General features: G+C 50.6%; 1 protein-coding gene across 1 annotated transcript in view; it reads right to left on the bottom strand.

Annotated features, from left to right (window-relative positions):
* Window positions 1-21853, bottom strand: part of PODXL2 (podocalyxin like 2) — a 32384-nt gene extending 10531 nt beyond the window's left edge. The window contains exons 1-4 of the mRNA XM_050313009.1: window positions 21714-21853; window positions 11202-11495; window positions 1109-2001; window positions 21-95 (exon numbers count right to left, since the gene is read on the bottom strand). Of these exons, the coding sequence (XP_050168966.1) occupies window positions 21-95; window positions 1109-2001; window positions 11202-11495; window positions 21714-21768 (1317 nt within the window). The 5' untranslated portion in view covers window positions 21769-21853. The remainder of the gene's footprint in view (window positions 1-20; window positions 96-1108; window positions 2002-11201; window positions 11496-21713) is intronic.
* Window positions 21854-24133: the final 2280 nt, after the last annotated feature.

Below are 24133 nucleotides of genomic sequence, written 5' to 3'. Positions count from 1 at the left end.
ATCTCTTTGGACTGACTTACACAGTCAATGTTATCCGACATATTCAGGATGATGTAATTTTTTCCCGCAAGGTTGCTCCAGTCTTTGCAGATCACCTGGAGAGACAAGACAAAGACAGCTGAGTTCAGGCAGTGAATGCTGCTAAAAGCACTGGGCAGAAGGGACAGAAGCAAGGTGCCATACCCCCTTGAGAAGCACTTCTCAAATGATGTGACTGTCCTCTAACTCTCTGTACTAAGGAGGAATCACCATTTCAGTGACAGTGCATGCAGCAGGAACGAAGTTTCTATGCCACCTGCCACAGAGCAGCTTATGTTCCACCTCTGTCTAGGAGGACTCAGGTTCTCAGTGGAAAGCTCTCTAGCCTGCAGCCTTATCAGCACTTAACACAAAACCTAACCAGGAGCCTCTGTGGACCTTAAACAGACTGGTGAGACAAGACAGCACTTCACAGGCAGGATAGGATGCACAGAGGGGCTAAGTCACTTGTTCAGTCTCCTGAGTACCATGGGACAGAAAGCAAAATTAAAAGCTTTGCTTGGTACTTTCTCACCAGTCAGCTCCTGCTACATTATCTTCTCTTAACCAGCTGCCAGTTTGCTGGATTCAGGAACTGCAGTTCACCACACCCCTCCTCTCCCACAGGCTCTCCCAGACCAACATCCTCACAGGTCACTGTACTCTGTTCCACCTGCTCTGCATCTGGTCCCTGCAGGCAGCAGCAGCAAAAATAGCACTTTCTTCTCACTCCCTTTCCAGAAATCCTTGGGGCCATTTTTGTCCTGACACTTCCAATAATGCAGGCTGAGGAAACAAGGAGCTTTCTCTGCTGTGCATGCCCCAGAGGGAAGGTGTTCTGCTTCTGTTTATTGGAAGCAGGATTTTGTGTAGCTGGGAAGATGTGAGGGGGCAGGGTTTTCACCAAGGATGATACCCTTAAGAAGTGCTGTGAAAAACTCTCCCTGAAAGTTCGCTCACCTAGCTCGGTGAACAGACAAAACTCCTCCCACCAGTCAGACCTAAGGATGGGGTTAAATACCCCCACAAGAGGGAATCATCCAAGTATCTCCACTGCAACCTCCCACCCACTCCCTGTTCCCAGTGCTACCTGTGCTGAGTCCCAGGGCAGCTCTGTTGGCAGCATGGCCATGCGGGCATCCCCAGCCTGCGGTGACAAGCTCCTCTCTGCTGCCACAGTCTCAGTGACTGACTCAGTGTCATTCCAAATGGGATCCAGCACAGGCTCATCAGCTCTGTCCCACGGAGACACAGAAGTGGGATGCTGCTCACTCCCAGAATGAGTCTGGGTGCCTGGGGAGCTGCTTCCAGGAGAGGGTGTCCCCACAGGCATTTCCACTGTCTGCTCCATCTCAGTCAACGTCGTGGGCTCCAGCATCCCCCACCCCACCGTGGGCTCTGAGACCTCCTCTCTGGCTGAATTTTCTTCCACACCAGCCTCCACTGTGGTCTCTGCAAGCTCTGCTTCTGTGGTACTCACAGTAAGCTCTGAATCTGCTCCCCCAACAGCCCAAGTGTCCTCAGTTGTCACCTCAAAAAGTTCTTCTGAAACACTGGGAGATCTTGCACCAACAGTAGTAGAAAAAGTAGAGGACACAGAAGAAGGTAGAAGACCTGGTCCCATGCTACTCCCAAGGTCTAAGCCTGGAGAAACAGAGTCCTCTTCTTGCCCTCCTATGGTTGCCTCAGTCACAATACCTGGCCTGGTGGAGGCTGTGGAAAACAGAAGGGAGAAGGAGTCCTCCTGGTCCAGTGGTTCAGAAGACGTAACTTCTGGCCCGGAGGTCTGGAGGCTCTCCACTCCTCCTCTTGAGTGGTCTATAGGGAGCAGCCCCTCCTCTTCCTCTAGTGTGGAGAAAGGTGTGTGCAAGTCAGGCTCAACAAACTCTGCCGGTGGCTGGACAGTGGCTGTTTCCCAGTTGTCCACCTGTGTTCCATTCCGTTTCAGCAATGCCTTCTGAGACGTAGCAGGAAAGCTGTAATCTAGGAAGAGATCCAAAAGACTTCACATCACATCCAAAGCAACTAAGAACTTTGAAAGGCAGAGAGCTGGCCCTATTATAGGTGTCCAGACAGAGATGGGGTCAAGTGGCAGAGACCCTCTAAGAGCAGGTAGACAATAAAAAGAGTTTTGACACCTGGCATCTTTAAGTTGAGGTTGTGAGTGTTAGGAATTGGGCTGGGACCCAGAGATTCATTTCAGATGGGATTCAGAAAGATATGGGGTGCTAGCAGCAGTCAGCCACAAGCTAAATGGGAAATACTAGAGAAGAGAAACAAAAGCACAGCAAATCAAATCCTCCTCCCTGGCAAACCCAAGTAATACCACCAAAACCTGAATCAACTTGGGCATCTTTGAAATGCAGAATTTTAATTTGTACAGCATTTCATAGCAGAAAAGTCATCTCACAAATATCTTCATTATGAGACTCCCGTGTCAATAAGAAACAGTTTTCTTTTGTTACAGCAGCCAAATCTATCTCCCCTCCCTCCAGCTTCAGCCCCTGTTTGTTCTGTGGCTCTGACCACGAATGCATTTTTTGTTGCTAGACAAATGTAGATGCTGAAGAGGAAGATGCATGTCGCAAATGTAAGCTCAGGGCAGGCAGGAGTTTCTTCTGGAGGCTAGCAGAGACATGGTACCCCAGAATAAGAAAAGTATCTGTAAGATCAGACATGTGTAGCTCAGAGTGGCAGGCACAAATCCAGCAGGCATAAATCAACCTTCATCTTTCTTGAGAAACTGCCCATACCCACGGAGCTCCATTTCAGGAGTTTGCATCCCAATTAACTCCCTTTCTCCCCAAGACAAGCACAGCACATTCTCAGAGAAAGGGAAGGAAGACGATCCCTTCACAGCCAGAAATGAGCCCCCTGCTCCCTCTATGGTTATTAAGTAAGTGACTGTCTGAAATCCCCAAGGCTCCAGTCTCCTCTCCTGCCTGCCAAAGCAGATGCTCCACTGAGCACAGTGGGCAGCAGCTGTCTGGATGCCTTACAGAGATCTGCACAAAAAAACTCCATGCAGCCCTGACTCCAATCCACCGCTTGCTGCTGCCAGAGTGAGTGCGAGCTCCCAGGCAGAGAGGGCCATGTCATCAAACACACCCATTGCCTTGGATATTCCCGGGGAATCAGGACTGCCCATGCTACCCCTGCATGCTCTTTCCCACCTGTCCTGAGCGGAGAACACACTGCTCCATCCACCCCGAAACAGGAGGTGCAAAGATGCTCCTGTTTAGCTGGAAAGCAGCTTCCCTAACCCACAGCTCGTTCCCTACATTCTGTCAGCGGCTCCTTTCTGATATTGCCCAAAGATGAGCGTGATCCAGCTGCTGACCTTCAGAGCCATGGTGCTGGGACTGTCTCCCACTTCTGTCTGTGAAGAGGCCACTGAGATTTACTGACACTGCAGGCTGAAGCCAGGTTGTTTTGCTGCTGTGTTTCACTAGAGAGCATCATCCTGACTGAGGACCTACCCAGGGACCCTGAGGATTAAAAGATTTTTGCTACCCAAGAGCCTTCCTGATGCTCCCCCAGAGGCCATGGAGGCTGCTAATAGCAATCAGCAGCAGCACAGACAAAAACAACCCCATCTCTCCTCCACTGTCTGGCACTGGTCTTCCCAAAGGCCCACACCCACAGGTATACACACCAGTGTCTGCAGACACAGTCACTGCCTTGGTAGATGGATGGTGGGTAATAGCAGGAACAGCCACAGACCATGGGATTGAGGACATTTGGATGGGACACTCCTGATCCAGGGCTCTGCTACTCCTCCTGCTGCAGGGATACTCAGGGTTTGCACCAAAAACCCCAGCAAGAACCCTGCCTGCCCTGAGATGCTGTGAGTGTAAAGTGAGGGTTTTGCCTCTTGAAACAAGGCCCTGTCAGATGAGATGTTATTTTCAAGGATCGGTGATCCAATCTGCCTTCCCCTTAGCCTGAAGACACTCTCAGCTATTCTCGACTCCTCTGCACCTCCTCTTCTCCCTGCTCCTCTTCCCACCTGGAGGAGAGCACGAAGTGGCAGATGGGCACAGCAAAAAAACAAACCACGAAAAGCAGCATGAGGTTTGTCCCATGGGAACGAGAAATGCTCCCAGCCTGTCAGCTCTCCTTTGAAGTCACACATTCAACCTTTCCTTAAAGTGCTCTGTCACAGATTAGTTAGCTCCCGTGGGGAAAGCCCCGCATGGTGCAGCCATGCAGCCTTTCCACCACCAAGATCTAAAGATGCCAGAGGGACTGACGCCTCTGCCATCTCTCCTGGGCAATGAAAGTCCAGGGAGAACCCATCCCACTCTCTCCCAGCAGACTTCCATCTTACAAGGCAGCCAAAGACTGAAACCTGAGCTACTTCTCTGGGATAACAAATCCACAAAGTAGAAGCAGACACAGGAATCCTCACACTTGCTACTAACTGAGTTAAGATTACCACTTGTCATCAGTTTCCCCACTACCCTGCATACCAAGCTTGGAGAATCTTTGTTCTGTCTGGTTCATAAGACCCCACTGATTGGAAAACAAACTCCTCTCAAATCTTGCGAGGGCTGTTACTCAGATTCATGTGGGGAACAGTGACACTTGAGGCATTTTGGTCAGTGCTGCTGGTTTGTGCTCCTTAAAACAAGGAGCTCTCCATACAACCCAGTTACCAAAGGGGTTCAATCACTTCCCAGGTTCAGGGAGGATCACAGAATCATCAAGGTTGGAACACACCTTCAAGATCTAGGTCCAACCATCAACCCAGCACCACCATAATCACCCCTAAACCATATCCCCAAGTGCCACATACAGATGCCAATGATGATGAGTCATTTATTCCAGACTTTTAGCTAGACATTTAGTTCCTGTCTGGAATCAGCTTCTTCTGTCTTACAAACAAGGGCATCTACTAACTTGTCAAGATCAGGTCTCTTTAAGGCACTCATATTTTCCTTTAGTTTATACCCCCTTCTCTAGTTTGAAGGAATTTTTGCACCCTGTACGTCTCCTTGGTTTGATCCCAGCCCCTAAGCTGGTCCCAGTATCTTCTTCCCAAGGCTCCATCCAGACAAGCTGACCTCTGTCACTCATCATCTGTGAAATGCAGAGCTAAGAACTTCCCCATTTGAAGAGCCTTCTCAGCATTTCCCTGGATTGCCCATTCCCCCAGCCCTAAGGGAATTCAAAGAGCATCCTCCATTTTTAGTGGCTCTTCCAGCATTCTGGTAGCAGTTCCCCTTCATTAAGTGGTCTTCTCCTACAACCCAATTGGCCCACCTGGTTCTCCTCTACCTTCAGCAGACCTTCTACACCCTGCTCCCATACTCTGGGCACATGGCAGTGCATCCACAGACCTTACCACCTTCCTATGCCAGTGCTATCCACTCCTATTCCCACCAGCTTTTGTGGAGAGAAACAGCAACCATGGAACAGAGAGGCCAGAGAGATGCAGATAATCTGCGTTCTGCTGCAGAAATGGGGCAGAGCCTTCTGATAAAGGAGACAGGCATTGTGGAGCTGGATGCAATGCCAGATTTGCCTGGCTCGTTTATCAGCTCATCTAATTTCAGCGAGGAAGCAGAGCACTGCCAAACCCAAGGTTGCCTGAGGAGGTTATAACTGCACATGCTATCAGCTCCTTCCCTGCCAGGGTCTGCTGTCTCCCACCACGATCAGCACTAGGCTGGAGCACAGAAGGAGCTTGTGGCCACACACAGAGGTGGCACATGCCATGTACCCCTTTCCAGCCACAAACAAGAGCAGCCAAACCACGATGGAGCCAGCCTGACCACAGAGGAGGAGAGCTCAGGAGAACCGTCTGCTGCAACCATGAAACCGTCCCAACACCCCTGGCCAAACAGTCTAGCAAGGGATGGACCAGATGAGTTAAGCAGGCAGCCACACTTCCACACCACACACTCTCCCAGAGCTTCTCAGTCACACCATCCCCTTGGGAGTCTGGTTCACCGATATGAAATTCCACACCTCTACCTCACCTCTTTGCCACCACATCATTAGCTACGCCCCTTAATGCTTTCCATCAGTGCTGATAATTACTCATATTGCAGTATCCAGCTGCCTCCCACAATCCTCCAGCTTTTCGCTTCCAAGCTCTCTTACAAAGACCCTCAGGCACTATTTTCTAAAGAAACCATCTTGCACAGCCCTTCTGCTGTTCCAAGTCCTGCCCTTTGCATCTCCCAGCAGACCTAGCTCTGGGTTGCACAGATGCATTTTCTTCATCCGGGGAGATGATTTTCCCTGGGAGAGGTGAACATGAGCTTCAAACCTCTGCAAAAGCCGCCATTCAGGCAATGTCCTGCTTCCTCCGAAATCAATACCGAAACTTCCCTGACACCAGATGGGCCAAGACATGGCATTGTGCCAAAGCACGATTCCCCAGCCAGACATTTAATTCATTACATTTCTGCTTCTCCTTCATTCAGAAGAACAGGTCTCAGTTACTGCCCTACAAGGTTCTCTACCCTGTATTTGCTATTAACAGTTCAAAGCAACTATGACAGCTCAGGAAGAGGGTGATCCTCATTGTTTTTAGTACACATAACCTGACCATAAGGTCTTTATTGGATTAAACTGAAAGATCATGTTAACCAGTGATTGAATTACTGATAACTAGAGGGCACTGTAATAAAAACAAGAACATTCCTGGGCTCCCACCACAAAACACAGCACCATTCATACTGAAGCACCTGCCAACCTTTGGAAGCACAAGGTACGCTCTACTGACTGCTAAAAACGCAGCCAGGTCTGAGGCCGTATCTGCTTCCCTTTTTGCAGTATAAAGCAGTGAGACTTACTGCAAAAAGTCATAGTCCAGCTGACTGAAACTGCAGGGGGATTTCAAAGAGGCAAAATACAATTACCAGTGCTGGAATCAAGCCAGTTGGGGCTAATATACTAATCTCCCAGAAGAGCTTGGAGAAGTTACTATCTCCGACTCCAAGACACCAGGTCCACACACACACAAGAGATCACAATCAAAAGAGAGACCCAGGGTAGCAAAGTTGTTAGGTCTCATTATGGCTGGAATTTGCTTGAGGCAGACACCAGGCACCAAGTGCTACAGCTGTTCCCCAAATAGCCTCATACCTTTTCCTGCTGAGCGCAGGACTGCGATAAAGCTGGAATAAGCCACCCTCACCCAAACACAGTCAGTCAGGGACAGCTGCACCAGAACAACACTATGCACAGAGAAACCCTCCTGTCACAGGTCAGCCTTTGCCAGCAATGCCTTGACCGAGATGGTGTGTCCCAGGACAGATCACCCAATGTGTCAGTGTACACTAAACCGGGGCATAAACAAGAGGCATTCCGGGAGCTGAGCTCAGCAGGCGGCTGCTCAGCACTAAGCTGCTTATGTAGACAGTCTTTACCAGGTGCTTCATTTCATTAATGCTTGGGTTGAAGATGGTATTAAGAACTGCAGATTTGCCATCAGTCTGGATGAGGAAGCAGCAGATTTCAGTAAGGCTGAAAGATACTGGGAACTCTCTGGCCAGAAGCAAGTAATTCATCACTGAAGGAAGTCAATCTCACCAGCAGAGGAGATGGAAGGTATTTTATTCCATTAGCTGGTCAGAAAACTTACATTTCTTTGAATACAGTCCTAAGTTGTCTGTCCTGCTATCCCCCATCCTAGCTCTCATGGGAATCCTTTCTGCTAATTACTATGAATAATTAAAAGATTACAATTTCCTCCCCCACCCCTCAAAGTGCCACATGCCATCCTAGTGAATCACCAATCTGTAAGACCAGATTTGATACCTCCCAGCACAGTCATGCCTTGGTCTTCAACCACCTTGGAGCTAAAAGAGCAGACAGAACCTGGCTGTCTGGTTGTCAAAGCGAGCTTCATGCCAGTCCACCATCACACTGGAAGATGCACTCCAGTCCTTGGAGGCTCAGCTGTTGGTCATGGGAGGAGAGGGACTAAGTGACCTCATCCACTAGAGAGTCACAGGCCTTGCATCAGTTTTCAGAAGCCCACACTTCACAGCAATTAATTATTAGCCTGCCTCAACCTAGAGCCTTCACTGAAAGGGGAACATATGGGATGGTGCTTTCTGACTAAAACAAAGGAGAACACCGAGAGGTGCAAACCAGGGAGCACTCTGGGATGGATACACCACCACATAACTCTTTCATTAAAAATCAAGGACTCAAAGAGACCTACAGTCCTAACGACTCCCATCTTCCAGCCCTAAAGCTAGATGACATCTTGCATTTGTTGCCCAGTGTGACAGTAGGAAACAGGATGAACTAGAAGCCTCCAGGCAACACAAGATGGGGAAGGTGGGAAGAAAGGAAAGAAGGACAGGAAGGGCCAGATGTGAGTCACTGCAGGTTCACTCTATTTTTAGAGTTGATCTGGGGTTCAGGCCAATTTACTACCAAAGGTGAAGCAAAGCAGCCACACCCAAACTACAACCTAAGAAACTTCCAGGTTCCCTGGAAGCCTGAAAGGATGCAGAAGTAACAGTGTCACAGCTCCACTGACTTGCATTCTGGCTAAAGCACAAGTCACACGCTGCTTCTTTCCATAAGGATATGGCATCCACATTCCCACCAGACCTAATCCATGTCTTCCACATGCGGCTCCACTGGGTAGCAGCTGTGCATGGGGTAGCACACATGCAAGTGCACACTTCTGTGCACCCTCAGACAGAATGAGACAAATGGCAGGGCCCTTCCACAGGCTGGTGCTCACTGATGTCAATATAGATTCACTGTTCCATAGCATAAATCAGCAAAAGCACATTATTCAGGAGAACCAGAGCCCCAGGCTGAGCTGTGCTCTGCCAGTGGGGGTTTGTTCTCACTTTCTAATGGACTAACAGGTGGTCCTATATGCCACATGTTTTTCAGAAATATTTTTAAAGGATGTTTGAGTGTGCTTAAAAAAAAAAAAAAAAAAGAGCAGCAGCTGCAGAGCTGCAGATTGTTATTACTTTTTAGCTCTTGCAGCCTCGAAGTCACACAAAGGCAGGGGAGTCTCCCCACATAGGCTTCAGAAGGACATAAAAAAGGAGAGATGACTAATGCAGCTTTGAAATAGCAGGAGATCTGGCCTATCTGCAAGACCACCAGCAGTTCCAGGCCCAATATCTTTACACCAAACACGGAAAGAAGCCAGCACAGGTCTCCTTTCATAGCAAGGAATTTTCTCTCTCTAGTACTACAACAATCCTGTTTTGAGCCTTGACTGATGCAGTATCTCCAATGTGTGCCTGGGACAGAGCTACCACCTATGCTGGGCTGCACTACACAGAAAGAAATCTCACATAAGGAAAACTTATACCATAAACCTTTTTTTCCCCTTAAACAGCAGCTGTTTAAAACTGTTTACTGGATTTATACATTGAAAATAACCTAACAGATGTCATCACACAGCTCCACAAGGTATCACATGGCATCTGTCACACATGCAGCATGTAAGATCCATTGGTTGTGTGCCCCTCTCATACAGAGGCCTTGCATGACAGGAGAAGGCTGCCCAGTTTAGGGATGCTATTACAATATCCTTTATTGCAAAATGACACACAGCAGGTTTCTAATTAAATTTTAAGTAGAAATGTGCTCCCAGCTCTTGAATAATTCAAAATGTTCTATTAACCAAGGTTCTGAAATGCCATTGAGACACGAGCTCTGGACACAGCAACGGTCAGGGGAAGAAACAGTGCTTGGAAGCACAGCAGCAGTTAGCTGGGCAGCGGATAGGGCTGGGTATGCAAAAGGACAGCTGAAAGAGCACATCTGCTCACGGAGGAAAGTACTGCAGGCAAGAACGGAAGGAGAGAGGAGCGTGTTCTGCATGCAAATGGGGCGAGGCACGTGCAAGAGGCAAGGCTGGGTTCGGTACCCAGTCATCTCGCTCTCAATGCACAAGCACATGCTGTTCTCCAAGTCACGTCCAGATCTGTGAGTACATGCAGGTGCCTGCTGGCACACCAAGAAAAGCGCCGCTGAGAGCTGCCACTGCGTGAGAGCGGCCGAGCCAGAGGCTGTCCCAGGGATGCGCTGGCAGGAACGGGCACCATCCGCCCCCGGCATCCCTGTGGAGGCAGCATCTGCACAGCTGCCCCACGGCCAGGTCTGCAAGTGCCCAGGGGCCAGGGAGCCGCAGGGCAGCAACAGAATGGCCAGATAAGTTCAGCAGCAATGTCAGTGAGCAAAGGGCTTTGGAGACCTAAGCTGGGATGGCCCTCGCCCCCCACAGCGTGCACTGTGTCCCAGTGGGCAGCCCCAGCCGTGGCTCTGCAGCAGCCTCAGCTCTGTGTGAGCACAGGTGTTTTTTAAGGTCACAGAGGCAGGAATGAAGATAAAACGAGACTTGTGCTTTCTAACTGCAGACCTCAGTCAGATCTGCTGAGAGGAAGGCAGCAATACCAGCTGAGGGAGGAGGGGTAAGCCTGAAGCTTGGCCTTTGGGTAACACTTAATACTTGTCCCACATGACACTTAAGAGCAGGAACATGTGAAATAATCTCCTAAGCTACTGGAAACCCCGCAATGCTCCTCCTCCTCTCCCCCATCCTTCTTGAGAGTATCTCAAAGCCAACAAGGGCCCTGATGGGAGACAACTGAGGGGCTCAGTGGTCTCAAAAAAACAATCCACAGAGGAAAGCAAGATCAAATGCTAATGCAACCCATTCTGGTTATGACTCCTGAGGAAGTAGCAGGACAGGACAGACAACAAGACTGTCTTCTCTTGGGCCAAGTCCACACTGAAGTCACAGAATGAGGAATCCAGAATTTCACCCAGTGAACCCAGCTTTGACTCAAACCCTAAAATGGCCTTGATCTCTGAGTCAGGCTCTTGAGACCTTAAAGTTGTGCTTAATTGACAGCAACAAAAAGAAGGGAGAGAGAACATAAAAGGGGGAGAGAGAGACAGAAGGGCATGAAGCAATGGGAAACTAGGTGGAGGCAATACTTTTCCCAGCTCATAGCAGCTCAGGAATAAAGGCTCAACTGTAACTTGGTTTCTAAAGCCTGTGCTTGCTCAGGGTTCACTGGGGACACATCAGGCACTGAGGTGAGAAAATAGAGCTGACGTTTAATCTCAGGCCCTCTTAGCAAGAGTTGTGTCAAAGCAGGAAGACAGATCCCTGCATTCTTCCATCTCCCCAGAGCCCCTGCAGAGTGGGGAGGAAGAATGGGGTAAAAATAACCTACCTGTTGCCTGTCCTAAGTCCAGGCTGGAGTCGTTGAGCTCTCCCCCATCTTCCCAGAAGTACTGTGGGGGCTGCAAGATCTTGGACTCCTCATTCTCCTCGCTGGCAAAGCCTGACCCTGGGGCAGCATGCAGAGAGCCAGGGGCAAGATCTGGCTCTGCAGGCTCCGGGCTGGTTTGCTCATGGGAATTCATGGCCTCCAGGTGGGACATCATGGCAAACTCCAGCAGGGAAGTTGACGTGAGGCCATCGGCAGTTGGGTCCTCCGAGGACGCAAGACAGAGGCACAAAGTCCCTGTATAATGACAGTAAAACCACATCAGAGCTAGGACTGACACCCACTAGGCTTGTCTTCCCCTTGCAGCCTGCTCCTGCTAAACCAAGCTACCCCTCAGATGGGCTGTGCTCTCAGCTCATGAGGAAAATTAGGCTATTTTGGGAAACATCCACAACCATGCAGAGGAGCATTCACATCCAGGAGTCTCAGTGGCAAACAGCCATCTAGCCTGGGGCACCTCTTTTTGATGGGGCACTGATGGTTTACCCTTTCTGAGGTGTTTTTGCCTCTGAAAGGATGGGGAGCCCTGTTAATCATCCATCCTGGAGAGGAGGTGGAATGTCTTACACTTCAGCCATGAAACTCTGGACTTGGGAAGATAATGATAGTTTTCTATCTGACTGCCCTGCTCCACAGCTGTATTATATGCAGGGGGCTGATTCAAACCAATATTATTTACAACTCCAATATTAATCATATTTTAAAACAGGAGGCCAAAAATCTATTTTTAAGTCATTAACTTGAACTTCATTTTGCATTCACAATGTTGGTTTTCATAAGAAAGGGCTGACCATCAGGGGTAAAAATTAAAATGTGACAGTAGCAAACATCTACCTCACGCTAAGCAGGGCAGCAGGCTGCATTTTACACTTTTCTTTCAACATTATACCCTTGTTATTTCCATTTTATCTATTAGAAGGTTTGATTGACACTTCTTGATTCCTAGATGAGACTTTAATTGTGATTTGTGTCAAGGTACATTCACATGCATATTGAACTTCAATCAAAATGCAAGAAAACAGCACCTGGAACTTGGCTTTATTCAGCCGATAAATACCACAATAAACATGGAGACATAAGGAAAAAATAAAATTACCAAAACATGTTCTACATTTAAAACAGTTTTGTTAAGCAAGCAAAGTAACTAATTTGGGTGAACTGAACAATTTGCTTCCCAGCCCTCTGTTCTTCAGCATATCAAAACTAGATCTCATCCTCTCACAGCTGATTTTTATTCATAGATTAGAAGAAAAAAGGACACATTTTCTCGCTTTCTCAGCTCACACTCAGTTCCTCAATTCTTAATGAACTAGTCACTGAACTGAACTAATTGAATAAGCTGAAATGAAGACTAATTTGGTATTTTTCTTTGATAACCGATTTTCTAGACAACAGAAATGCAGCAGATCTAATCCATCTGGACTTTAGTCAAATATCTGATAGAGTGCCTCACGCAGAATTACAAGAGACACAAGAAAAGACAGTGATTAGCAGGAAAACTGTAAGGCATCGGCTATACAAAAAATGACAGAGGCTTGTGCTGGAGGGGGGCTATTAGTGGAATTCCTCGATGTTTGTCCTTGGATCTGCTGTTCTTTCACATTTTCCTAAGTGACCTTGGAAGAAAAATTAGGAACATGATAATGAAATTAGCCAAGGACACAAAGCAAGGAGACATCCTCATTGCACAGAAAGACTGTAGGTACAGCCAGGTGATCTTGAGAATGGAAATAACAGAAATAGTATGAAAAGAAATAGTACAAAGTGATAATTCATCCCCTTGAGAACTAGCACATAACATTTCTGATACAAGATAGGAAAACATCCATTAGAAATGTCTTAAGAGGAGAAACTCCTGTATTAGAAACAGCTCAGAGATATCACTGGAATGCAGATGTGAAAATCCTTGCAGAGTCCTGAAGTATTAGAAATAGAGAGCTTTCACAAAGCAGTGCTGAGACATCACCTGGATGCTGCACACAGATCTGGATACACGTGGCCTGAAATGATTTAAGCAGAGCTGAACTGCCTTGAGGCAAGGGCACAGACTAGGCAACCTCCTGAGGTTGCTTCCCACCACTATGTCCTACAATTCCACATCCCAGAAGGACAAATTCAAATCAAGACAAGTGTTAAGATGAGTTATGGGGCAATGGCAGATGGGTTGGCCCTAGTGCTTTTGCTGAAAACATTAGCATGTTGGCACAAAAAGTTTGGGAATTGCTGCTCACCTGCCAGACTGATTACAAAACCTGTCCTGGGAACATTAGAATCCAGAAATGAATTTCTCAAGTCTTCTGCCTGCTCTGGCACTCTCCACTTCCTTCCACTATTCTCTGAACTGAGCAAAATCCAGTATTGGTTACTCTTTCCCATATGCACTTGGGCCAGGCTTCAGCACTTCTCCATCTCGTTTATTTTGCTCTATTGATCCAAGTCAAGATCAGCTGAGGCCAGCACAGCAACAAAAAAGGGAACGGCAGAGTATCAAAGGGGAAGGAAGCTACTGCAGCATCACTGAGCCAACCAAAATGCCTCAGGGCATCCCTGGGGATGCGCCCGCTCCCTGCGAGCCCTGCACGCACAGTGAAGTCAACAACTGGAAACAAGAGCTCACACGTCTCCTGTGCATGAGCACGGATCCAGAGAGACCTGGCCAGGCCCCCCTGCCAATCCAGTGGTGCTCAGCAGGCTCCAACACGACGGTGCCCAGGCTGGGCTTCCCTGGCTGACACAAGGCACCTGCATCACTGACAGAGAACACTGAGCCCCGTGCAGCCCATCAGAGAGAGCACTTGTCTTGAGGAGCTTACAGCTTAAGCAAACATGACAGAGAGCAGCAAGAAGGAGAAAAGAAACATTATTCTCAAAGTTATCCACCAAAGGAGAGCAGAAGGACAGGGAGAGACCAAGTGGTCCAAGATCACACGGCATATTTGATATATTTATGGCTGTAACTGACTGTCTGGATCCTAAGCAAGCTCTTTATACACCCCAATACCTGTTTCCCCTGATTCCCATTAACAGAGATGTGGCTGATGTGGCACCTCAGCTTTCCAGCCACACTACAAAACACAACCTGGGTCTCCCGGGCAGCAAAGCAAAGCCTCAAAATGTAACTGCACCAGCTCCCAGGCTGGCTCAGGCCTTTGTTTCCATCAGCTACACCCCCTTTGGGCTGCCTCCAGAGCTCAGCCACAGTCCATCCCACCACTTCTCCACAGACACCTCACGGCAGGTGAACCTGGGCATCCAGAAAGTTATTTCCATCCATGCAGGAAGCTCAGATGCTGGGAATTTGTTTACCCTCCTTTAACTCTGAAGTGTTTACCCAGTTAAAACCCCCTAAGCTGCATTATCTGGTTTACTGGGATGCTGTGCTTTCCTCAGCCCGAGATAAGAATGAGTCATGCACAGCTTGAGCAAGCCAGGTTTCTCCTGGGGTGGATCTGGAGTAAGACCTTGGGGCCTGATCCACAGGCACAGGATGCAGAGAGTGGCCTGGGGGAACCCTCTGTGCCAACACCAGCCTGAATGCCACAGGGCTAACAGCACCATCACACCAGGGTAAAAATCAGTACCTCTCCAGACAGCATCCTGACACCACTTCATTCACACCATCTGCACCAGTAGCAAAAACTCTATGGGCTGGGACGCCAAACAGCAGCCCCAAGATTTGGCACCTTCCCCCTCTCTTCCAAGCGTCTCATAAAGGAGCTCCACGCAGCTGTCAAGTCCAAGGCAAAGAAAGAATCAAAGCACAGGCTGAGCTGGGAGGCAGGGGAGCACAGCTGAGAGAGGAAATCTAATGCCCGAGACCTCAGTGCCAGGCTGTTTTCCTCCTAGGATGGGGAACAGGAATTAGACAACTTCTATCAGCCATTAGTCTCCCAATTTTGTATTCTAAAAGGCAGATCAAGAGATAGGAATAAAGAAACACAAACGAATAAAGCCCTGCAACTGTAGATGGGAGGGAGCAGGAACGGAGCCAGGGCTTGCCAGCTGCTTCAATGGGGCGTTTGTCTCTCATTTCTATTTTTGCGGCACCTCTGCGTAACCTGGAGGAGATGAGGCTCTGCATGCTAAAGAGGGCAGCCAGCCTTCAGGGAAACAGCAGGGCTGTGAGCACGGGAGGAAAAACCCTCCCCAGAACAGACAGAGGAGGAGCGAGAAACGAGAGAAAGTGGGAGAGGTAGGTGGAGGGGGGAGAGGGAACAAAGGCAGAGAGCACCGAAACCAGCATGGGAGCTCCCGCAGTGGCTGCGAGCTGTTCTGCTGCTGGTACCCACAAAGATGACACGTGGAGGTAACAACGACCTTGCAAAAGGTGCTTCAGCTGTACAAGGAGCAGAAGGGAGTGATTCCAACAGCAAGGAATAATACTGCAAATGTTACCTTTCCAAGGCCACCGGAAAAAAGCCGGCCTCGGGGACACACCGATGAAATGAGTTTTCTAGTTGTTGACCCCACTGATCCCACATCAAACAGTTCCAACTCAAAGTGGAGAAGCTTGCTCTGTTCAGCTCAAAAAAGGATTCAAGAAAGCAGGACAAGGAGATGGGGGAGTTTTGCTCACTGGCAGAAAAAAATACCTGACGAAATATTATCTGCCATCTCTCTCCCAAAACGCTGTGAATAAGAGCAGTTTCATAGTTCTAAACAATTCTAAAAGACCCCCAAAGTATTTTCTACATTAGCTGACCAAAAATCACCTCACCTCTTTGCCACAAAGCAAGCCAACTCTCCACTGGACAGGGCAGCTGTTTAAAAGCTCCCAACTGGCCTATTGAATAGGACTAGGAGTGAAAGAGGAAATAAGTAATTTCTGTGTCCAGCTGAAATGAGAGAAGGGATTTGGGGAAATGAAATGGAATCTGGCTGTGACTGTGTCAAAATTTTCTTGCTTTTTAATTAATAACAAGCAAACTTCAATTTCTCTCCAAGGAACATACAATCATCCCGTAAGATGTCATCACGTTGGCTTGATCTGTGGAATACTCCTCAGTTTACCCAACAGAAGGTTGGTTTTACCTCTCCTTCCTGTGTGTTGTGGCTACACCACAGTGCCACGGAGGCAGGATCAGCCTGCTGAAGGGAAGAACATTTGCCTGGAGCATGCTCTGACTTACCTGTCTCTCACCACCACCTAGCAGAGCCTGCACACCCCTCCCAAGCACGGCTGCACAATGGGTACCACGGAGGGGGTCAGAGCATCTTGGTGTTGCCAATGCAGCAGCCACAACAATGTCCATCTGGCCCTGCTACCGTTGACCTTCCTTTCAAGCCCACCCCACACCCAGGAGTTACCCAACAATGTTATTTCCTAGGAGAGCTGGGTCAGGAATGGGTCATTTACTGATAATCAGTTAGGACAGAAACACAATGACCAGATGAGGGAAGCATCTGCCAGGGATATTCCCTCCCCCAGACCACCACGCCTGGAAAGGCCGGGGAGCAAGGCCCAAGGGCAGAGAGGAGAGAGGCCCCAGGGCACAACAGCCAACGGCACAAACCACTTCCAGAACATAACAAAACACAGAGCAATTTAAATAACAAAAAAGGATCCCAACCGTGGCCAGTGGAGGAAGAGAAGAAAATGTTGTTTGGCTGAGGGATGTCCAAGCTGATTCCCACACAGTCACCTGGAGTCTCTGCACACCAATCCCTCAACAGCTTGCATAGGGAAGCACACACGATGATCGTATATCAAACCAAGTCCCTTTGATGCTAATTCAGACTTACAGACCATACCTGTTCTGGGACACCTGCACCTAAGACCTCTCCCAGTCTAGCTCCCACATGGCCTTATTGCTGCTCTCCTATGCTGCACTAGACTATTACACATCCAGCCATGTCCCTAATCTCTGAGATCATTTCCAATTAGGGCTTCAGAAAACAAGATCAAACTGCCATCCTCCTCTGGTACTGCCAGCAATCAGGTCCCTTCCAGAGCATCCCTCTAAAACTATCCACCTTCCCATGGCTCCAGTACATTTTAGAAAGCAATGGGAAAAGCACTCAGGTCAGCAGGGAGCACATACTTATCAACAAGAGAGACGAGGCATGACTGAAGAAGCCCTTGCAATGGGACAGCTCTTTAGAGGGATGCTGTGCCAGCATCTTTGAGCTTTTACGGTTCTTTACAGCAAGCATAATGAGAGAGCTCCAACACTCAGCTACAGGGAGTGCATATCTGCACGTACTGAGTGGGCACTACCTCACAAAGGACTGCCAACATCTGCTCCCTTGGCATTTCAGAAGAGAACATCCACAGTACGCAGGCCCAGGTATATCCTGGGAAATGGCACGGCACTGCCAGAAGATGCACCTGCTTTTGCAGAAAATTGCAGATGTGCCCTTTGTCAGCACAAGCACACCGGAGGCCTGACTTCCAGGGGTGACAGGCACCCTCAGCCCAGTGCTGGGTGAGTCAAGTCTCTTGTCCTTACAACCAGTAACATCAGGACTGCTCTAAACACCTCCACCCACCTGCACACAAGACACTCCACGCAAGCAGGTCACGGCAACTCCAACAAACCTGCCTGTCCTTCCCCCTTCGCTTAACCGTTCATGCCGGGAGTCACAATCTCACTTGGTTTCAGTCTCCCAGACTGTTTGCCTTCACTCCCTCCCCAGATTGTCTCGTAGCCTTCACACCTCCCTCCTCTGCTGCTGCAACGTCTGCTCTTCTCCGCAATTCTTGCTATTGACAATGGCAGCTGCCAGCTTGGGGCCAGGGAGATGCAGCCCCTGGGGAAACAGCATCAGGTAGACGGTTGTACACAGCAGAAGTCAATTTTCTTTCCTCAGTTACCTTTCATAGGCCTCTTTAAACAGCCCACAGGCCCGCAGGGGTTAACAGACCACAGGATGAAAGCCATTGATCTACGAGAAAAACCACAGCCCACAGACTTCTTTGCCCTCTCAAAGGCCCAAAGCGTTTCATCTGCCCTGCCAGGCCTGCGCTTCCTCTTCTCGCTCTGTCCCAGCCTAGACTACGTACCCCATGGTGCTCAGTTTGATTTCCAGAACACCAAATAAAGGTTTGTGGCTGCTTCATCTTCAAAGCCACCCTGCTCAGGCAGAGCAAGTGCTACCTCAGATGCAGGAGGGACTTCCCTTGAGACACAGTCGCCTGTCGAAATATAACAGAAGCCTTTTACATCCCACAAGGCCTTTAAAACTCACTGGGCACAACATTGAACACAAAATGGTCACACTCCACTCCAGACCCTGCAGCAGAGCAGTGACGACCACCCTGCCACATGCTGCATAGCAGACTTTTTTCCCCCCGGAGGCTCCACTCTCCAAACCACCTCATGCATCCTGAGCAAAATAGCTCATGTGAAGGTTAGGTGGTCCCAGAGCACATGGATGGGTCCTGACCACTTTCACGACAGAAATAGCCGAGAGTGGTTGCACTTGGCATATAGAGGGAGGGCTGCAAAGCTGGCTGTCCAAACAGTAACAAATTATCGCCAGAACAACAATGTACATCCAAACTCTGGCAACCACAGCGGGGCTTAACCAGGCACAGGGACAGTGAGGGGCTGATCTGAGCCCCAGCAGGGTGTATCTTCCTTGCCAGCATCCCTGGCCCTCTGAACAAATCAACGCACGTGTTTGCTTTGCCATGGTGCGGGCTGTGCTCGTGTGGCTGACAAATAGCCTCTCCATTCTTTGGGGATTACGTGTTTCAACAGTGTCCTGGTTTCGACAAATAGCCAGCAAGAATAAGCAGCAAGTTCACCCAAGCACCAGCTGCGAGCCATGATGCATCTTCCCCACAGCCCCTCTCCCCTGGTCCTGCAGCAGGGCTGGCAGGGGCAGCTGCCACTGCTCACTCAGGTACCCACAAAATGCCGGAGTTTCTTCCCACACTGAGGGAGTGGAAAAACTTTTGTGCGCTCTGATCTGCAGCTCGTCGCCAGCAGCTTCCTCTTGAGGGCTTAATGTAGTTATTTCTACCCCTGATGCCTATAATTAAATGAACATTTCCTTATGGCACTGAGGAGGCCAAGCTAAAACTGACTACAGGGAATTTTCATCCGTCCTGATCTATACTCCCTCATCTCTGGCTCATTCACACAATGCTAACAAGGCATCTTCTAAGCAGGCAGAAGGGAAAAAAACCAGCCCTTAAATAGCCCACATGAAGACAAGGCACCTGGGGAGACAAAAAGAGGAAAGAGACAAATTCCCTCCTTCTTCCCCTGCTTTTAACCACATAATTTTCCTACTTGCAAAACCAAAGGGGCTTAGGTACCCTAGAGCCTGGAGAGATGTTACCATGCTCCGCCAGCAGACTTGTGCTGCTCAGCAGTCTGATGGGACCCTCATGAGGTGCACGTCCCATTTCAGCACATCCTGCAGGTCTGCGGAGGCTCCCAATGGGAGCCTCTCTTTCAGGGATTAACTATTCCTGTCCTGCAGGGCTGAAGAAACAAAGCCAGAGTGCACGAGTTATTTCAGACTGGAACAGATCCTAAACCACTGAATAAAGCTGCTAACCAGAACAGGTCTTAATGTATAAATTCCCAGCAATCTGTATCTCCACTTCTGACCTCCCATCTAAGTAGAAGTCCAATTGTCTGGAGAAGCCTGACGAACTGAGTCCAGCCCTCGAGTACCTCTACAGCCCACCAGGATTATCAGTTTCACTAGACTAGGAACTGAGCTGTCCCTCGGAGCTGCCGTGTGCCTCCCACCCATATGCCTGGGCAGGACAGCAGAGAGGATCACAGGGAAAGCCAAGGACCCAAATCCTCCGTATCACCACCAGCTGGACAGCAATACCAGAAAGTTTCCAGCAGCCTCAGCAGAATAGGAAACACACCCTCCCCTCAGCACCGCTAACAGTACCAGTGGTGGTCCTTTTGGCTTCCACAGGGTAAAATCACCACGAGGTCCCACTCCTTCCTATGCAGAGCAAAAGAGGCTTTCTGGCTATGGGGATGGGGCCAACCCTTGGTGGCAGCTGGGCAGGGTGGGAATACGGCAGTTCCCCCAGCCCCTGCCCATGCATCTTGCCCTCCGCTGTGGAGGAGGTAGAGGTTTGGCTGAATTTGGAGACTCGGGTTTCCTGCTGAAATGCAGCTAAAGAACCTTTGCCAGCTGTGCCCGAGGTTTTCCCTTAATGTGGACAACCTGCCTGGAGGAAGCCACAAAATTGGCTCCCTGCTCAGCTCTGGAAAGACTTATTGCTTCTGTGCCACAGAGTATTGGCACAAAACCCCAACAGGTTTTCTGATCCATTTTGCTCTTTAAGCTCACTATTGTTTGCAAACCTAAAAGGTTTTATCTCTTCTCTTTAGGGAGTCCCAGACGACAGAGACTCACAGCTCATGGACAGAATGGCTCCACAGATGACACATTCCCCCATGAACATTTTCAGGAGAGGGGGGTAATAAGAGAGATGTGCCAGGGGGCTGGATGTCACTGTATCACAGCTCGGTCGTGCTGGAAGACAGTGACTGGTTGGTAACTCAGCCCTTCCCTCCCTGCCAGAATGACTCAAGACAAAGGCTCCCCCACACTTCAAATGTCCCCGTTCAGAACTCCTGTTCCACACTAACCAGATTTCCGTACAAAGGGATGGAGTAGGGAGGAAAAGGGCAATCTCAGCCTCACGGGTCTTTAGGGTATCCCTTTGTTGGGAAATTTCCCCAGACTATTTAAAAATAGAAGCAGAACCTTCACAACTATTCCGAGTATAATTATTCCCGCACTTAATTGCCTTTCCCTGGCACCCTACCTCTCCTCCAGATTTCAAGAGGAGGCTCTTGGGGAAACGCGGAGCAATTTGCGGTTCCCAGTTCCTTTGTACCAGTTTCGCGGTAGTTCGCAAAATCACCACGACGCCAGACGAAGCCATCGATACCCGGGCGGGCGGTCTGGGGCAGTGCTGCGCGACCACCCACCCCCGGCTCGGCCAGCGCTGACGGTGTTCAGGGGGTCCCCGCAGGGTCCAGCGCCGCATCATCCCCCTCCGGGGCAGGAGACCCCGGGACAACCCCCGTCCCTGCGGGGTGAAACCCACGTGCATCCAGCCCGCCATGCCGGGAGCGCGGGGGTCCCCTGTCACCCCCGGAGGTCCCGGGGCAGAGACCGGCCGCTCCAGAGGGCTCTGATGTTCGGGTGGGGGGGCAGCGCCCGGTACCCAGGGAGAGCTCCGGGGTGGTGGACGGGGATCCGCACAAGTCCCGGTACGCGGGGTCAACGGTGCCTGTGCGGGGGTGTGTGATGGAGACCAGCCTGCTGCAGGGGTCCCGGTGCCCCGGGGCACTGGACCCTCCGCGGACCGCGGTTCTCCAGGATGGGGGGAGACAGATCCTCTCCTCCGCCGGGGGTCCCAGCGCTCGGGGCGCTCCGGTGCCCGCGGAAAGGAGGGACACCCACCCTCCGCCCAGCCCGCCGCGGGGGGGGTCCCGCCCCAGCCCCGCCAGCCTCACTCACCGGCGGCCAGAAGCAGCAGCAGCAGCAACGCCGGGGCCCGGTGCAAGGGCTGCATGGCGGCGGCCGCTGCCCTGCCGCGCCGCCTCTTCACGGGGAGCGGGGCCGCCCCGCCGCCCGCCGGGCTCTGCCCCTCGCCGCCGCGCCCGCCCGCCGCCCGGCCCCGCACCGCATCCCGCGCCCGGCGCCGCCTCCTCCCGCCGCCGCCGCCGCTCCGGGGCGGGGAAGCGGCGCGGGGGGGTCCGAACTGCCCGCCGGGTGCGCGGACGGAGCGGCGGAGCAGAGGCGGAGCGCAGCCCTTGCTTTAGCTCCTAATATCTGGATGCGGAGCCGCCGCACCCCCGCCCGGCCCGGCGCCCCCTCCGCCCCCCACCCCCGGCCGCAGGGCCCCGCACGCCGGCCCGGGCACCCACAACGAGCGCCGGCGGAGCGGCTGCCTGCGCCGGCAGCGGGTGATCAGCCCTGGGGTTGGGAAGGGGGGATGCGCCGGACCCCGCCGGCGGCAGGGGCAGAGCCCCGCGGGACGGCGGCTGCCTGTCAACCGGCACACCGAGGTCCGGCAGGGACGGTCCCCAGACCAGAGACCCTTCACCTCCTCCTGGTTACCTCTCCTCAGCTGCCCGTGACCCACAGGGCCACCGTGTCTCCCTCACTCCTCAGCTCCTGCCTCATTTCATCACCTGGAAAAACTTCTCCCCACTGGGCAACTTCGTTTCCCCACTTCTGGAGGCCATCTGGTCCGAGCCCCTGCTCAGGTGCGATACCTACAGCAAGTTTCCCAGAACCATGACCAGATGGCTTTTGAGATTTCCACAACTTCTTTGGGCAACCAGTGCTACTGCTCGGTCACCCTTATAGTAAAAAGGTGTTTCTTGATGTTCACAGGGAGCCTCTACTGCTTCAGTTTGTGCCCATTGCCTCCGGGTAGCTCAGCATCAGACACAGCACTCCAGGTGTGGCCTCACCAGTGCCCAGTAGAGGGGCAGGATCACCTCACTTGACCTGCTGGCCGTGATTTGCCTAATGCAGCCCTGGATACCATCAGGGCCTTTTTGGCAAAGGCACATGGCTGGCTCACATTCAATTTGGTGTCATCGTGACCTCCAGGTCCTTTCCTGCCAAGCTGCTTCCCAGCTGGGTGGCCCCAGCATATACTGGTGTGTGAGATTGTTCCTCCCCAGGCGCCGCCCTTTGAAAGCCTTGCTGAACTTCAGTAGGTTCCTGTCAGCCCATTTCTCCAGCCTGTCAAGATCCCTTTAGATGGAAGCTTGACTCTCTAGTTTATCAGCTGCTATTCTCAGTTTTGTGTTGGGATCCTGAACTCCACCATCTCATAGTCACTGCAGCCCAGCCTGCCTTTGACCTTCATGGCCCAGACAAGCCCCTCACTGCTGCTTAGTATGAGGTTCATCAGAGCATCCCTTCTTGTTCGTTCTTTATCACTTACGAATTTATTGTCAATACACTCCAGGATCCTCCTGGATTGCTCATGTCCTTCTTTGTTGTTGCTCCAGCAGATATTGGTGTGGACTGTATCTGGCTCCTCTTAAATCTTGAGGGAGACAAACTTATTTTGTAGTTGTAAGTCCTCAGGCGGATCAGGAGCCTTCCTCTTGGTGTCATAAGTTTCCATCCTTAACCTTCTCGAGAGATTGCACTTACCTTAAAATTAGGGATGGGCACTGCCTGCTTCTCTACTCCTGCTAGGTTTGGGAGCTGTTTGAGCTCTTTTGTCTCAGAGAAGATCCTGTCTTCCTTCATCTCTAGTGCTGTGCAGCCTACTCACTTCCACCTGTAATTCCTCCTCTTGGTGGCACAGCTCCTCCAGAAGAGCACACCTTCTGCAGGACATGGGCCACTTCTTCTGCCACCACAGAGAAGTCCCAGGCACTCACTGCATCCTGGGACTTGGAGGGCTGAATCTGTAATCTGGAGCTGGGTCCGTGTTGGAGTCTCTATCCTAGCAGGGACAGCTGCTCCCACACCTGCTGGGAAAACCATTCCGTGGTGGGACACCACCATATCCCAGACTGTCACTATGATACTAATACAACTGATGGCCCCTTCTTGGTGCCCTTCTGTCCAAACTGCTGTGTCTACTAAACAAAAATAAATGTATATTGCAGCACTTCTTGGGTTTGTGGCTCTTGGAGCGGTGCTGGTGGATAGCACAGCAAAGGAACATGCTGAATATCCTGCCGAAAATCATTATTACAGCAACAAGGCCAACTGCTCCAATTACACTCAATTTCAAATTAAACACATCTTCAGTGGCCTGAGGGCACGATGTTACTGTAAATGACTCAAGCAAGGGGTTTGTCAGACAGGTGTCCAAGAAATAAGGCTCAACAGGTCCTGTAATACCACAGCAGTTGAGACGGAACATGTGCCAGCTCCCTGTGCTTCAACCGCTCTTGCCAGCT

Source organism: Myiozetetes cayanensis, unplaced genomic scaffold, assembly GCF_022539395.1.
Source record: "Myiozetetes cayanensis isolate MyiCay16 unplaced genomic scaffold, myiCay2020 scf18, whole genome shotgun sequence".
Taxonomy (NCBI): domain Eukaryota; kingdom Metazoa; phylum Chordata; class Aves; order Passeriformes; family Tyrannidae; genus Myiozetetes; species Myiozetetes cayanensis.
Note: the sequence above shows the minus strand (reverse complement) of the source record. Positions and strands in the feature narration are given on the sequence as shown.